Below are 14,953 nucleotides of genomic sequence, written 5' to 3' on the forward strand. Positions count from 1 at the left end.
CTCATTTTTTATATACTATTTTATCCAAATTCATTACACAAATATAATTCTTTATAATCGACTATATTATAGTTATGTAACATATTTTTTATTATGTTACAAATCATATGTATCTCTTTTCTCCATCACTTTCAATTTTCATCAAACTTATTTACTTAATTATGAACCAAAACGTAACTATCTGCCTGTGCCTAACATAACAATTTATTTTTGTTGTTGTTGTGGACTCTACTCTATGCTACATCCTCTAACCTTTTGAGTATTTAAGTTGTGTAGTGTGCCTTTTGATCAAAAAAAAAAAAAAAATGTTGTGTAGTGTGCCTCTGGTAAAAAGGTGGAGTGTTGCATTAAGAATGATGGTTTAAAAGGGAACATGTGGCCTGACCTTCATTTATTGATGTATTATGTATTTATTAAATCCACTTCCACTAAAAATCTCAGAAGCCTTATCCAGTTTTATGTTTGTATAAAGCATAGTTGGGATTATCCCTAATAACTAAACCAAGTAGGTTGGTAATCAAATTCACAATTTCCGAAGCTAAACATTTTTTTTTAATACTGTAGTACTAAAGATATTTGGAATTAAATTATACTCCTCTGACGTACCTATGAGTTCATCAGCTTTTTATTTTACAGGCTGTATAATTTAATTAGTCAGACATGCAATCGAGAGCCATTGTTAATGAATGAGCAGGTGTTGTTATGTGAGAGAGCAGTGCCTATTGCATTAATTTAAAAGAGCTATTGCTGTGTTCAACTATAAAAACCTGGATTCTCTAATTTTTTTTTTTTTTTTGCATTGAATTAATTAAGGAATTGATCACAAAACTATTGAAACAACCCCACACCCAATACAATACAATGAACCCACTTTGAAAGTGAGAAAGAAAGAGACAGACAGGTAAAGGGACCTCACTGTCTTTTACAGTCGAATCCTATGAATGTGGAGCACTAATAAATCAATTATATTTTCATGGGACATACATATTATTATTACATGAAGACAAAGTAAAATGCCAAAACAAAGTTTGTCCCACTCTTTATTCCATAACTTAAAGAAAACTATAAGAATATTGCGAGTCTTCTTCTTGACCAAATTGATAAAGAAACTGTAACGATCACCAATTCACCATCGTTGTTGGTCAACACTAAAAAGTAAACATTAATTGATGTTTCCTGCATGAACTTTTTTTTTTTGTTAATCTGATATTACATATTGCAGAAATCTGAAAGTTTTGTTTGTATTTCAACTTATATATAGAGAGAGCATTATTGAACTGTTTATAAGATAATTAGCCTAAAACTCCCTTTTATTGCAATGTGAAATTCACATTCATCAAGTTTGTGCATTGGCCATAGAGTAAGAGTGTTTTTTCTCTGTCTTTGACTAATAGCAAAACCACTATAGTATAAGCCATTTGATCCACTATAGCAAAACCACTATATATCCTTTAAATTTCAAGTTGAAAATTTTGGAATATTCCAGTGATCATTTGATACAATCAAATAATCAATACGTATAAAAACTTTTGGTGATTGTCATTTAGAAACGTACGTTCTGACACGAGAAACATAATACTTTTTCATCAATATGGAAAAAAAAAAAACATACAAGAAGAAGAAGAGATCTTTGTTGACTGAATATATAGCATGCTAATGTTGTGTACGTCGTAGTACTGTAATATTTTTGAACATGCTATATATACGAGATAGTGCTTTTCTTTCTTTATGACTAAACCAAAGTACACTGTAAGTAATCTTCAAAAATTGTTCTATATAGTCAATTACTATAGAACATGTTTTTTTACTATTGTAAAGAACGAATATAACAGAATAATTTCGTTGAAATCCTAAAAATAAATTCTTATTATACGTCTATATATATAGAGATAGAAACTTATGTCGGTGAAAAGCTTAAAGATTCTCCACACATATAGTATATAGAAGCTTAATTCGCATGAAACCAAGAGAATATCTTTTATTTATTTTACTTATACTAGTAGTACTAAATAGTGCAATAATCAAATAAAAAGAAACATATACTAATAGTATTTATTACGTGTCCATTTTCGTTTGTCGCGTTGCGGATTAGATCAACATAGTCTATCACTAATCAAGATTACCTTAATCCATTTCGCTTCTCATCCTCTTTACAACTTCTAATTCTTTAAAATAAAGTTTACTTTACATGGTTGGAGAGATTTTTATAATCTTCATAAACTCTACTCTTTAAGTTAGTTTCCATCGTTAATGTACGCAAAAAGGTAAGCATCAAATAAAATTAAAATATTTGTTTTTACTTAGTGCTCCCATAGATAAATTAAATTAGATATGCAGAACCAACAAAAAAAAAAAGAAGCTCCGAGGATAATACCCAAAACACCCTTACGGCTTTACACGTGAGATAACAAAACGACAAAAAATTAGCCAAAGGGTAAAAACGTCAAAATCACACAGATTTTCATCAGTTCATTTTGCGAGAGATGTCTCTTTCTCCTCTCTCTCTGCATCGCTATTCAGTACGCAAAACCGCCTCTTTGGTTTCTCGGATCTCGACGGTAACGCGACGATGGTGCAGTAGCGGGAGAATCAGATTTACTCTTCTTGGTCGTCGTATTAACATCCATAAAAGAAGAGTAATCTCTTCTGAAGCTTTCATCTTCGTCCATAACCATCTGCTTCGATCTACACTCCACGCTACAGAACGCTCTGTCACCTCTGAACCAACAAATCCCAAAAACAAAAAAAAAAACATTAACAAAGGAATCAAGAAACTTAAAAAAAAAAAAAAAAAAAAAAGGAATCTTTACTGAGTGTAAAGTAACATACTTGTACATGTAGATATCTTTGGCAGGGAGAAGTTTTCTTCTACAGAGAAAACAATGTTGGAGAAATCCAGAATCTTGATAACGACGATGGAGATTAGTCACGGAGGAGGCAGAGGAGGTTATGGCGGTGGTGGTGACTAGAACGTTGGCTTTGTTGACGACTTTGGGACTAATTAAACAGCCGTCACTTACAGTGTTGTTGTTGTTAGTCATCTCCAAAACAATACTTAGTCCCACCATTTTTTTTGTTTTTCTCCTTTTGGTACTCTTATCTCATCTCTATGGTGTTTTGAGTTTTTTTTCTTTTTTCTTTTTCTAGTCAGGTGTGAATGTGGCGAAGAAGAAGAAGATGAAGGAGAAGTTTGAGAGAGGGGTGTGGGACCTACAAGAGTGTACTAAGCGAGGACGATTGATTTGATTTCTTTTGCTTTGGTATACGCCACGTGTTTCCTCCTCTTCATTACTTGTGTCCCTATTTTCTTTGGGGATAAATGTTTTCACAGTTTTTATCAGAATTTTTACTCTTTTGTCGTTTTGTATAGTATTGGTGAGTCTTGTTATGAAACGTGTCACCATCTTTGAATGTTAGTTTCTAACTACATAATATTTCGTGATGCTAGCAAGATCATAGTAGTAAATTTCTTACTATAAGATTTTTTAAAAATATTCAACTCTTTTGGATCTAGTGTGATTTGGAAGAAGTGTTTGATCCAGATGGAAAAGTGAACCCAATTAAAAGACATCTCGGTCTTAATTCTTTTGTTTGATAAGAAAGAAGAGTTTACAACACCGTAAAATTCTCAATTTATTTTATGTCACCATATAAATTTTATATGTTCTAGCCAATCTTTGGGTTAATAAGATTTGTTTGTGTTTAATTTTTTGAAACATGTTGCATATGAGAAAGCATATATATATTAGATGGAAAAACAATACTACTACAAATTAGTCTTACAAAATGCAAATTAATTTTCTCTAAATTTGATGATATGCATCACAAGTGTATTGTCAAAAAAATAAAATTATGAATTTCAACCATTTGTATTCCTCAAGTAAAAACAAATTTATTTGCACATGTTTTTAAACAACATTCATACTAAAATCAGTTAAATCTAATACAGATTGGAAAACTTTCTACTAGTTCATACGGATCTCAAGGTAACTTAAGGTAAGTAATCAAAATAGGGACCTAAACACTTTTAAAAGTGAAAAAAGAAAGGAGCAAATCCTTTTTTCAATCAATGAAGAAACTATAGCAAATATTTTGAAGGATGTTAACATTTAATTTACACATCACAAATTGTGTGTAGGTGTTTTCTATGGCCCATATTGTTATTTTCATGAATATATAAAGGCCCAAACCTTGCTTTACTTCATCACTGGATTTTCTTTTTCTTTCTATATATCTGATCTATATATATATATATATAGTATGCTATTAAATTATATTTTTATCATAGTAAACAAAAAGTTTACATGATTATTAGCTTCATAATTAGAAAATATATGTAACTATATGTAATACTGTATTTTCGATGCCTTAAATATTATTCTGTAAAATTTTGTAATTCTCGTTAAATTTATAATAATACAATTTATTTTTTTAACTCTTTACCATAAATGTATTACAGTCTTAAAAATGTACCAAAATTTCAAATATATATCTATAAGTTTTAAAATCAATTAATCATTTCCATTATTACAATGTCTTAAAATAATTCTTCTAATTTTTTTTTTATATTTTGTTTGATGAAATAGAATATTTTCATTATGTCCGTTAACAACTTAGCATACAAATGTTCTCTTTCAAATAATGATGTCCCACTACAAGAAAATAAGTTTATTGAGACGTATTTTTGAGACAAAAAATTTCCGTCACAAATTTGTGACACTTTAAATACGAAATTATGACTAAGTTTATTTGTAACAAATTCATAGTATTTTTGTCACTATATTATGACGAAAAAACTCAGTAACAAAAGTTTGTCACAATTATTGACGAATATGCTACGATAATATTAATCGTCACTCTTATGACTACATTGTGACCAATATGTTGTTGCAAATTAGTTATGAACTTATAAAAGATATGCAAGTCACAGTTTGTGACATAAAAATGAGTAAACATCAGTCATAAAATAGTATAAATTGTTATGTCATTTATACAAAGCCCATTAAGCCAAGTCTCTAACCCTAATTTAACCAGACTTATTTAAGAGATGATTAGGGTTTTATTCTTTATAATTTCGTGCCTCCATAACCTAGAGAGAGAGAGAGAGTGAACCATTTGAGAGAAAGAGAACAAGGAACCACAATTGAGATTAAGGACAGATCTTACATGTTCTAGGAGATGGTGGAAAATAAGGGGTAAACAGACTCTTTTATGGACGAATTTTGGTGAGCAATTTCCCAACCCATAGATGTAAGTTTCCCCAAAAGATTTTGTAATCCCTTTTGTAGATTAAAAGTTATACATGTTTTCTCAAACCTATTCTGCGCAGATCTGCGAATTAACATCAGTCATCTTGTGAAATCGTTTCCCACTGCTACAAATTGAACCAGAAGCTGATCTACCAACCGTTGGAAAGATCTGAGTCTTAACTTTCCAGAATGCCTGAAATCGTTTCCATAGGAGTTATAACATGGAAGTTATCATCGAATATGTTCATCTGGACGAATTTGTGATTTATTTTTTTTGTAAGAATAAAGATAGCTTATAATGTATATTTAATGTTTATGATTATAAAAAATTTGTATGATAATAAATTTAAAAAATAATATTGTTTTGAGATTGATTTTTTAGTTATAATTTTTATCATATGCAATGAATTTTTATTAATAACACCATTTGAAAATAACTTCTAATGTTAAAATTGGACATTACGATAGTCACAAAATATCATGATTTTTGAGTATTTGTTAAAATTTTGCGACAAATTTCTATTTATCATTTGTGACCATTTGAGACTATGGTTTCGTAACAATAAGATACATAATTAAAACGTTATTTTAAACACGAATTGTGACGATTTAAAGACGTTTTGTTAGTCTGTAATTAAGACAGTTTTGTTACTTTTTGGTGTCGTAGTTATTGATGACAAAATGGTTACTAATATATTCGTTGCAACTCTTGTGACGTTTTTGTTACAAATAAAAATTTGTGACCATTGTATTGCAACCATTCAAAAATCGTCACAAATTCGTAACAATGTTTATATTATGACTAAATACTTTGTATTGTGACTAAATATTTCGTCTTAATAAAATTATTTTCTTGTAGTGTCCTATCAAATTATAATATTTTTCTTAGGAGGATGTAAGGTTTGTTGGTTTTAGATACAAGCAATGGTTGATTAATTATGGAAGAGCATCACTATTATTGTTGATGATTAGACTAGTAAACATCATGATTACTCTTCTAAACAATAATCACACATAAACATGATTCAAATTTCACGTGGACATTCTTGCAAACATGATTCTAGTCTAATTTTATATCTAATGTTGAATACCATTACGTACTAATTAATGTGAACGTTCCATGTCTTTTTTTATCTCTATGGTTCGCTATTCTTCATGTTCCAAATAGGTTACGAATAGTAGGTTTTCTTTACCTTATCATGCATCTACATGTCTTTTTATTTGTTAATAAAAAGAAAAAAAAAAAGATTGTAAGAATTTATTTTGAAAATTTCCAGAGTAATTAAAAAGCTTACTTATGAATTATGTGATTATTCGTCAAGATTAATCAGTAAATTTAATCGTAGACAAGACATAATAACTAAGAGCTATGGTTGCCAATTATTTGCGAAATTAGGACCCAATTGATGTCGTTTACTTTACACAAATTGCTGCTTTTCTGTTTTAATCGTTTGATCCTAATTATTTCCTTTTCCTAATTTCTTCCTTCTATAGATTATTGTGTTCTCTCGTTGAACTGTGAAGTGATAACGATTTGAAATTAGATTCCCTAAGATCTATAACTAGATCAAGTTGTATGCTAATTTCGAACGTTTCAAGCAGTATACACTAAAATCTATTAACATATCTTCAAGTCCAAAATATATAGTTTTTTTTCACATGATCTAACTATATCTATATGTACGTACATATGAATCAAGTTTGTATACTAATTTTCTAGATTTGTAATTCATAGTTTGTTTATTATATGTATAATAACTTTGTCATTTGTATTTCTTGATGGTGATCAAGCATATGTTATAGATAAAAACACAATAATAACCACAAAACAATCATATATGACACGGTTAAAAGATGTAGGAATCCACATTTTGGGTAATGTTGTTAATTTGTAGCATGGTAATTTATACGGTGGTTAGAAAATAGAAGAAAATTGCGATAAAACAACTCTATTAGTTCCAAAGATTTCACATAAGCAATGGTTCAAATGAGTTGAAGCTTGGAAGAGACCACAAAACTGTTCTTTTGGGGAAAAATTAGAGAAGTTGAATATGTATCGATATTTACCATGGTTGTGATGTTAAAAAATTTGTACTCATATAAATGTTTTTGGTAAAAAATGAAAATTCAGTCTATGAAATGCATCGTGCTGTATTCTGTTGTTCCATGCATCCAGTCTATTCATCTGCCCTTATAAAGTCGATTTGTCAATCAGTAAAAAGAAGCAATAATTTTCGCTGTGGTTTTTTTTTGTCAAATCCGAATCTTAACACATTTGACTTCTCTTGTTATTTTCAAACTATTCAATTAATTACTACTTTGATTACTTATGGCGAATGGACTCAACCCAACATGGGTCAAATTGTAGAAATTAGTAAGCCACAATGTGGACAATAACATAGAGAATAATATATATATGTTTCCACCATAGAGATTTCGTCAATGAATGTAGCATAATTATATATAGCATTATGTTAGGGTCTAAAAAGCATATTGATAGATGTCGGAGATGTGAATAACAAAGGAGAGGAATTAAGTGCTATATCTAGTGAGAAATGTCAAACTATACTCGGTTCCATTTATACTCCATCAAGGATATTATTATCCAATATCAAATTTACAAAGTCCAGTATTAATTTTGTGCAAAATTTTGAGTCACTATTATTAGTTAATCACAATTTACTCGTATGCTATTTCCTTTTTTCTTTTTGGTCAAACTCAGATTTCATTCAAACTAAAAGAGTTATTCCTCCTTAAGAAGAAGGTACAAAAGGCTATCAGAAGCCCAAACAAACCAAGCCACTTGAGCAAATGGTAAAGCAACAACAATAACGAAAGCATAAGCTAAACATAGATAAAGGGATAGATGGGAGCTAACAAGCTCAAACCATGGATAAAGGGATAAATGGGAGCTAACAAGCTCAACCAAAGTAGATTGGTTCTTGAATGGAGGAAACGAAACCTCTAAAGACACCAACGACAAACAGTCAGCAAATGCTGAACGGGGACAGTCTTGAGCAACAATCCTCGCTTCTACTTCAAGTAGAACAGTCTTCAGAACAATGCTCCCTGTGACAATACCACTAAAACCGAGTGAAGTATTTGGGAAGATAATAAGCTCCTTAAAGGAGAGATGAGAGCTATAAAAGCCCCGGTGAACCAGAAAATCTGGAATGGTGAAGGAGAGCAAAGATCTCTTTCCAATCTGCAACAAAGCGGCTACTAACACAGCCAATTCAAAGTAAAATCTGCATACTGCAGTAAAGGTTCGCACTAAGGCGATAAAGGTACCACAAGAAGGCACAAATGTGGATCCAAGGATATCCAAATTCATCAAAGGAGTAAAACCTAGATCCGAATTCCACAAAGCCAGAGCCACACTCTCAACGATCATCCAAGAACTTTCCAAAATAGAAGCACCAGAGACCGAAGAACAGGAGCATACCTGGGGGAACAGGAGAGGAGGTGTGTTGATTGAGATAGAGAGCGAACAATCAACTCTGCTGCCAACGAGACTGAGAAGCCGGTGTGACTTGACGACATGAGCAACGTGGGTCTTAGCTGGAGAGGGATATGGAGGGTCCGGAGTTGAGCAAAGGATAGAAAGCCCCATCGAAGAAGCAACCGTTGATGTAGTGATATCGGAGCAGAATCTGCATAATGCAGTGAAGGGCCGTACGAAGGCGATATGGGGGCGACGAGAGAGCACACAAGTAAAGCCAAAGGCAACAAGGGCCATCGAAAGATCTAAACCCGTATTCCACAAAGCCAGAGCTACACACTTCACAAAAATCTGATAGTTTTCCAAGAGAGAAGAATTAGAAGAGGAAGAGTAAACCTGGGGAATTGGGAGAGGAGGGGAGGTGGAGGTGTCAAAGAAGAACCAGACAGCTATTGCAAAGGGGGGGAGGATGATTCGCTGGCGACGAGAGGCCAGATTCAACAGAGGGGAGCAACGTCGAAGAAAAACCAACAAATTTGGCTAATACACCGACACTTAAGACACATATCCGAGAACAGATCTGGTACCGGGGACTGCACACAGCAGGAAAGAATCGCAAATAAGCGAAATGAGTATCACTAGAGGATACAAGAAGAATCGTAGATCCCAGATCTAGAAGAATGGAAAGGTGGAAAGCTGGAGAGGGAGAGGATAGAGGGGATAGTTCGACGATGGAGGTTTGCACGAAGTTGTAGGGAGGGATGGGAGGGTCGGGCGGGTCAGGGGGTTCTGGCGAAGGAGGGTCACCGACAGTGACGGCAGAAGCCATGGCAAGGAGATGCTTAGGGTTTTCTCGGTTGTCGGACCTCAGAGAACCTTTTGAGAAAAAGTACTTTGTCTAGTAGTTGAAGATTACGAGTTTACGACTGGTTTCTGGGATTGCATAACCAAAATTTTAAATGTATGCTATTTCCTTAAATTTGAAAACATTCGTTTAATTAATCTAATAAACGACCGATCACAGTTCTAGTAATAGTATTTAGAATTTATATACTATTGTATTTGGACATAACTGATTGTATTAATATTATATATAACCAATTATAAATTATTCCTATGGTGTAAAAAGAATCTATCACAAGCTATATTATAGTCACTTACACATACATGAATGTGAATTATATATGCACAAAAGTCTTTTGCTTTGATTGCAATTAAATCAAGTGGGACTATGGATGCATGCAACAAAAGCAGATACTGATAAATATATCAAACTCAAATGTCGGGGAAAATAAAATGGTCGTGATTCATCAAACTAATACTTATAGGAGGAGAAACTAATTCACATAAAATATCAACGAAACATTAGAAAATAATAATCTATCTGAAAGAAATGTTTCACTTTCACTTTATCGGTTCATAATTCACTTTTTTTTTTAATATTATAGTTAATCGAAATTTATACTTAATCACTGGAGAAATATAGCTAAAATGGATCATTTTCATATCTTTGTTTTAAAAACCTTATTCTAAGAGTTTGGTAATAATGTAAACCTTTTATGTTGATCGAAATCTAATTAATAATACACTCCTTATGAAATAAAAGCTTTGGCTGTATACAATCTACGGGCCGCGAAAATGATTTTCAAGAGGTATGTGTGGATTCTTTTTTTTTTTTTTTTTTTTTTTTTTTTTTTTTTTTTTTTTGGCAAAAGAGGTATGTAAGAGCATGGGCATTGGTTGGGACAAAATTTTGGTCCCTCAAATATATTAATCTTATTTTGAGAGTTTCTTAAGTTTGGTACGAGCATTGGTGTCCCTCACATTTGGTCCCCTGAAAAAAAAAAATATTTTTAATTTTAGAAAGTAATTATTTAAATTAATAAGTAAAAACATATTAAAGTTTTAACTAAAATAAAACATATAACAATGACATTAAAAACATAAGAAAATTACAAAGTTACAAAAACTTGAAAAAAAAACAAAACATACAATTAAAACATTGAAAATAAAAAATATTAACCATACAAACATCACAATTAAAAACTAACATTTTATTCTCTGCATAGAGTTTTTTAATTAATCTTAATTATCTTGAAGATGTCCAAAGTTAGTCCAAATATGCTCAATCAAATCTTTTTTTAATTGGTCATGGACTTGTTTATCTCGCATATTTGTTCGACGAGTAATCGTATTGCTCATATTTGAACCCAAACTGGCGGCACCGACGATATATGTTTGATCCACATTGTCTTCGTGTTGAAATTCCAAAACAATGTGTTGGAAACTGTATGTATCTCGTTCGTCCTCGACAATCATGTATTATGCATGCTCTCATAACATTTGCTATTTTGTATTTATCCCATAAAGGAGATGGATTTTTAACAATGGCGAATCTAGCTTGAAAGACTCCGAAGGCACGCTCAACATCTTTCCGCACAGCTTCTTGTTTTTTAGAGAAGAGAGAATTTTTCATACCTTGTGGAAGCCGAATAGATTGTATAAAAGAAGCCCATTTTGGACAAATACCATCCGTGAGATAGTACGCCAAATTGTACTCCCTTCCGTTGACAAAGAAGTTGACCTCCGGAGCTTGACCGTTAAGAACGTTATCAAAAACATTTGATCGATCCAGAATATTAAGATCGTTCATAATACCTGGAGCTCCAAAAAAGCATGCCATATCCAGAGGTCATACGAAGCTACCGCCTCCAACACAATTGTTGGTTTTCTGGTTGATCGTGAATACATCCCTTTCCAAGCTGTTGGACAATTCTTCCACCCCCAATGCATGCAGTCAATGCTCCCAACCATCCCGGGAAATCCACGTTTTTCATTTTCATAGAATAGTCTTTCTAGGTCGTCTGGTCTGGGACGTCTTAGGTATTCATCGCCAAACAAGTTGATTATTCTGGCGGTAAACTCGTGCAAATATTTCTGAGCTGTTGAAGCACCAATTCGTACATACTCGTCAACTGTGTCGGACGCAGTACCATATGCCAATTGACGAATTGCTGCAGTACATTTTTATATAGGTGATAGACTAGCCCGTCCGGTTGCATCCTGGGATTGATGGAAATACTTGACTTTGGTAGCGAGACGTTGGACAATACGCATGAACAATGGCCTGTGCATGCGAAACCGGCGCCGGAATAAATTCTCCGGGTATGTTGGAGTATCACTGAAATAATCATTCCAAAGATTAATGTGGCCTTCTTCGCGGTTTCTCTGTATAAAAATCTGTTTCTTTGGCTCTATTGGTTCTTGAATGATATTAGAATTTGCGAGAAAATTATCAAAATAAGCATCAAAATTATCCGCATCGTCTCTTTGGTAGTGGTAATGGTTTGATGATGATGCCATTTGATAAAAAAAAAAATTTAAGGGATCTTGTTTTGATGTTGAGAAAAATTGGAGTGTAGAAAAAAGATAAGCTCTTTGTTGATTTTGTTTGATTGGTTTTGCATAACAAAATAAGCATATATATAGGATATGAGATACTCGGCTTTGTGTTACCCGTGAAGCATGTCACTCAAGCTTTGTGACTCAGCTTTGTGTTACCGTGAAGCATGTCACTCAAGCTTTGTGACTCAGCTTTGTGTTACCCGTGAAGCATGTCACTCAAGCTTTGTGACTCAGCTTTGTGTTACCCGTGAAGCATGTCACTCAAGCTTTGTTTACATGCCTTGTTTTACCCGTGACACAAAAAGTGAAAGACAAGCAAATACAACAATAGCAAATTAGTCATTAAAATGCTATATTACACAAATTAGTCATTACAATGTCATTACAATTTCATAGACCTCCTAAACCATACATATTAAAGCTACAACAATAGCAATTACGAATATCAATTATGTACCATTTGTAAACCTATTTCTAGTCTTCCGTAGCTCTAACACTACCTTCTCTAATTGGACTATTTTCTGCTCAGTTTCAGTACTTATGTGCGAGTCATAGTCACTTGCGAATGTGAGGCTATCTACCTTCTCAGACAGCACTTGACATTGTCTGTTCATCTCTCCCATCTCCTCCATGACAGCTACATCCCACCACTTGTGAATATGCATCTCTCCATCATCAACATTCCCACATGTGAAGTATCTGCATTACCATATATAACATACAAAATCATTTCATAATCTGTTGAAACATAGCAAATCAATTCATAATGTATTAAAGTTAAACGACATACCTTCTGTTGTAGCTCGAGGATAGTAGAGGCTGGCCACCACAGTAGCATATCTTGGGGAATCCGAACTCAACCTCATGTTGGGGAGGGTATTGAGTCGCTTGATCATTTTCTCGAGTACTCTCGGCCTCATCCATCCGTATCAAAGCTGCTATTTCTCTGTCCTCAGTGTCATCAGAGTATCTATCAGCCTGATCTGAGGAAACAGGCTGAGAGTAGTTGTAGTCATGGCCCATGAAATACTGAACCTGCAAAAAATACAAGAGCCATCAACCTTAGATTTTTATGTAATATTAACGGAAAACTGATAATAGATCTATTTGAATCATATAGACACAATCAGATTCACACGACACAGTGTTGTCTTATTAATATATAAAAGAACATACATAATTAATTGAACACTGACACAGAAACAAGAACATATGTAATTGAACACTAAAACAGAAACACGAACATACATAATTGAGTACTAAAACAGAAACATGAACATACATAATTGAGTACTAATACAGAAACACGAACATACATAATTGAATACTGAGCCACTATCAATACATTAATCTCAGAAATACTGAGCCACTATCTTATCCTTGATAACTTGATCAGCTGCACTAAGTGGCTCTGGTTTAGTAAGGAGTGTGTCTAGTATGGCAAGCTTCTGTAGCTTCTCTTTTTCAGCCATATCCACCCTCTTTACTTCCCACATGCTCGTGTACTCAGCAAGAGCCTTTCCCTGAGCTTTCTTCCTGTCAGCCTTAGCAGCCTTGATACCTTGAGGCCTTATCTCGAAGTCTTGTTCAGTGTGGGTTCCCTCGGATTGTGAAGCAGCATCAACTGGTTTCCTCTTTGTTCTGACTGACGGTGAAGCTGTGTTAATCGCGTTTTGGTTAAGGAATTTCTGCTCATACCTTAACAAACACCAGCAATGCTCCATTGTAAACTTCGTCTTATAGTCAGAGAAGTAGATGTCGTGAGCCACCTTCAGCACATCGTTCTCAGAGTGTCCACTACTGTTTTGTCTCTCTGCAGCTGCATAAGGCCCGCAGAACTTGTTTGTGTACTCATTGATCTTGAACCACCTCTGCTTACAGTTGATGTTCACATCCTGTTCACCATTGGCTATCGCATGAGGAGACTCTGCATAGTATTTTTGAACCCTTTGCCAAAAGCTTCCTCCCTTTTGTTGATTTGAAATGATCGGGTCCTTTGAAGTGTTCAGCCACGCACTTATCAGTATTTCATCGTCAGCTGGATTCCGTTTCTTCCTATCCTTCTTGACAGGTGTCTCTTGAGACAGAGGTTCATCCTGGGATTGTTGAGAGCTCCAAGTAGGTATTTCATAAGCACCGTCTTGGTTAAGAGCTTCTCCTTGACTGTTGAGAAGATCTAAATAACTAGAAGACGACTGACAGAATGTATTGTAAGAAGTCATAGGAAGACGAGATTAAGATGATGAGAAAAAGAGTGTACGAAAGAGGAAAAGAGTGTACCAAAGAGGAAAAGAGTTTAAGAAGATGAGGAAAAGAGTGTACCAAAGAGAGATAGAAGTTTAAGATGAGGAACAGAAATCGTTCTAAAAGAAAAGAGATAGAAGATGATGGAGACATAAGAGAGATAGAAGATTATGGAGAAAGATTGAAGGCTGGTTGGTGTTTAAAAGGTGAAATCGTTCTCAAGTAATAACTTAACAATCATAATGACCTATCCACCAACTACATAAGTCTAATCACAATTTATGACAACTTATAAAAAACCAAAGCATTATACTATCCCATTAAATTCATAGAGGAGATGGTTTCTACCAAACATTATAGCCTTTAACTCTGTTTTTTAGTAAGAATAGAGTTTTTTTAAAGAGTTTTACATTTTCAAAACTAAGTTATAAAAAACTTCCGGTTTTATATATGTTAGTTTTGCATTAATCTTTGAGTTTTAACATAGATTATCACCACTAATATTCGCTCCCTTTTATCAGACTTCAATCATCAACTACACTATCCTTTATACTAGCAAGCAGTTTACCAATCATATTAACTTGTTTATCAAATCAATTTATGATACCACAAC

At 33.5% G+C, this 14,953-nt stretch overlaps 4 protein-coding genes, 1 long non-coding RNA gene and 1 pseudogene across 5 annotated transcripts; 1 reads left to right on the top strand and 5 right to left on the bottom strand.

Annotated features, from left to right (window-relative positions):
- Positions 1–2,276: 2,276 nt before the first annotated feature.
- Positions 2,277–3,167, bottom strand: LOC104723484 (FCS-Like Zinc finger 15-like). Its single transcript, XM_010441867.2, has 2 exons — positions 2,830–3,167; positions 2,277–2,718 (listed from the first exon to the last, which is right to left on the bottom strand). Exons 1-2 carry the CDS (start codon positions 3,066–3,068, stop codon positions 2,517–2,519), a joined length of 441 nt encoding a protein of 146 aa, XP_010440169.1. The 5' UTR covers positions 3,069–3,167; the 3' UTR covers positions 2,277–2,516.
- Positions 2,896–3,461, top strand: LOC147948747 (uncharacterized). The gene is made up of 2 exons (XR_015579984.1): positions 2,896–3,032; positions 3,148–3,461. It is a non-coding gene; the product is annotated as an uncharacterized LOC147948747 (long non-coding RNA).
- A 4,424-nt stretch (positions 3,462–7,885) lies between these two features.
- Positions 7,886–9,899, bottom strand: LOC147948748 (uncharacterized). Its single transcript, XM_087484318.1, has one exon. It carries the CDS (start codon positions 8,986–8,988, stop codon positions 7,993–7,995), a length of 996 nt encoding a protein of 331 aa, XP_087340444.1. The 5' UTR covers positions 8,989–9,899; the 3' UTR covers positions 7,886–7,992.
- A 914-nt stretch (positions 9,900–10,813) lies between these two features.
- Positions 10,814–12,114, bottom strand: LOC147948749 (uncharacterized; annotated as a pseudogene).
- A 431-nt stretch (positions 12,115–12,545) lies between these two features.
- Positions 12,546–13,414, bottom strand: LOC147948750 (uncharacterized). The gene is made up of 3 exons (XM_087468406.1): positions 13,379–13,414; positions 12,887–13,131; positions 12,546–12,795 (listed from the first exon to the last, which is right to left on the bottom strand). Exons 1-3 carry the CDS (start codon positions 13,412–13,414, stop codon positions 12,546–12,548), a joined length of 531 nt encoding a protein of 176 aa, XP_087324532.1.
- Positions 13,415–13,448: 34 nt separating this feature from the next.
- Positions 13,449–14,318, bottom strand: LOC147948751 (glutathione S-transferase T3-like). The gene is made up of 2 exons (XM_087468410.1): positions 13,700–14,318; positions 13,449–13,558 (listed from the first exon to the last, which is right to left on the bottom strand). Exons 1-2 carry the CDS (start codon positions 14,316–14,318, stop codon positions 13,449–13,451), a joined length of 729 nt encoding a protein of 242 aa, XP_087324536.1.
- Between the last annotated feature and the right edge of the window lie 635 nt (positions 14,319–14,953).

This window comes from Camelina sativa, chromosome 2 (genome assembly GCF_030686135.1).
Source record: "Camelina sativa cultivar CO46 ecotype springtype chromosome 2, ASM3068613v1".
Classification (NCBI taxonomy): domain Eukaryota; kingdom Viridiplantae; phylum Streptophyta; class Magnoliopsida; order Brassicales; family Brassicaceae; genus Camelina; species Camelina sativa.

What these genes read in the sequence shown, in the direction of transcription:
- LOC147948748 (XM_087484318.1), bottom strand. Translation starts at nt 8,988, where the DNA reads ATGGCCCTTGTTGCCTTTGGCTTTACTTGTGTGCTCTCTCGTCGCCCC.
- LOC104723484 (XM_010441867.2), bottom strand. Translation starts at nt 3,068, where the DNA reads ATGGTGGGACTAAGTATTGTTTTGGAGATGACTAACAACAACAACACT. An exon ending in AAAGATATCTACATGTACAA is followed by an intron (nt 2,719 to 2,829) that starts GTATGTTACTTT and finishes TTGTTGGTTCAG; the next exon opens with AGGTGACAGAGCGTTCTGTA.
- LOC147948751 (XM_087468410.1), bottom strand. Translation starts at nt 14,318, where the DNA reads ATGACTTCTTACAATACATTCTGTCAGTCGTCTTCTAGTTATTTAGAT. An exon ending in TGATGCTGCTTCACAATCCG is followed by an intron (nt 13,559 to 13,699) that starts AGGGAACCCACA and finishes ATATGGCTGAAA; the next exon opens with AAGAGAAGCTACAGAAGCTT.
- LOC147948750 (XM_087468406.1), bottom strand. Translation starts at nt 13,414, where the DNA reads ATGTATGTTCGTGTTTCTGTATTAGTACTCAATTAT. An exon ending in CTGTATTAGTACTCAATTAT is followed by an intron (nt 13,132 to 13,378) that starts GTATGTTCATGT and finishes TATTTTTTGCAG; the next exon opens with GTTCAGTATTTCATGGGCCA. An exon ending in TCCTCGAGCTACAACAGAAG is followed by an intron (nt 12,796 to 12,886) that starts GTATGTCGTTTA and finishes ATGGTAATGCAG; the next exon opens with ATACTTCACATGTGGGAATG.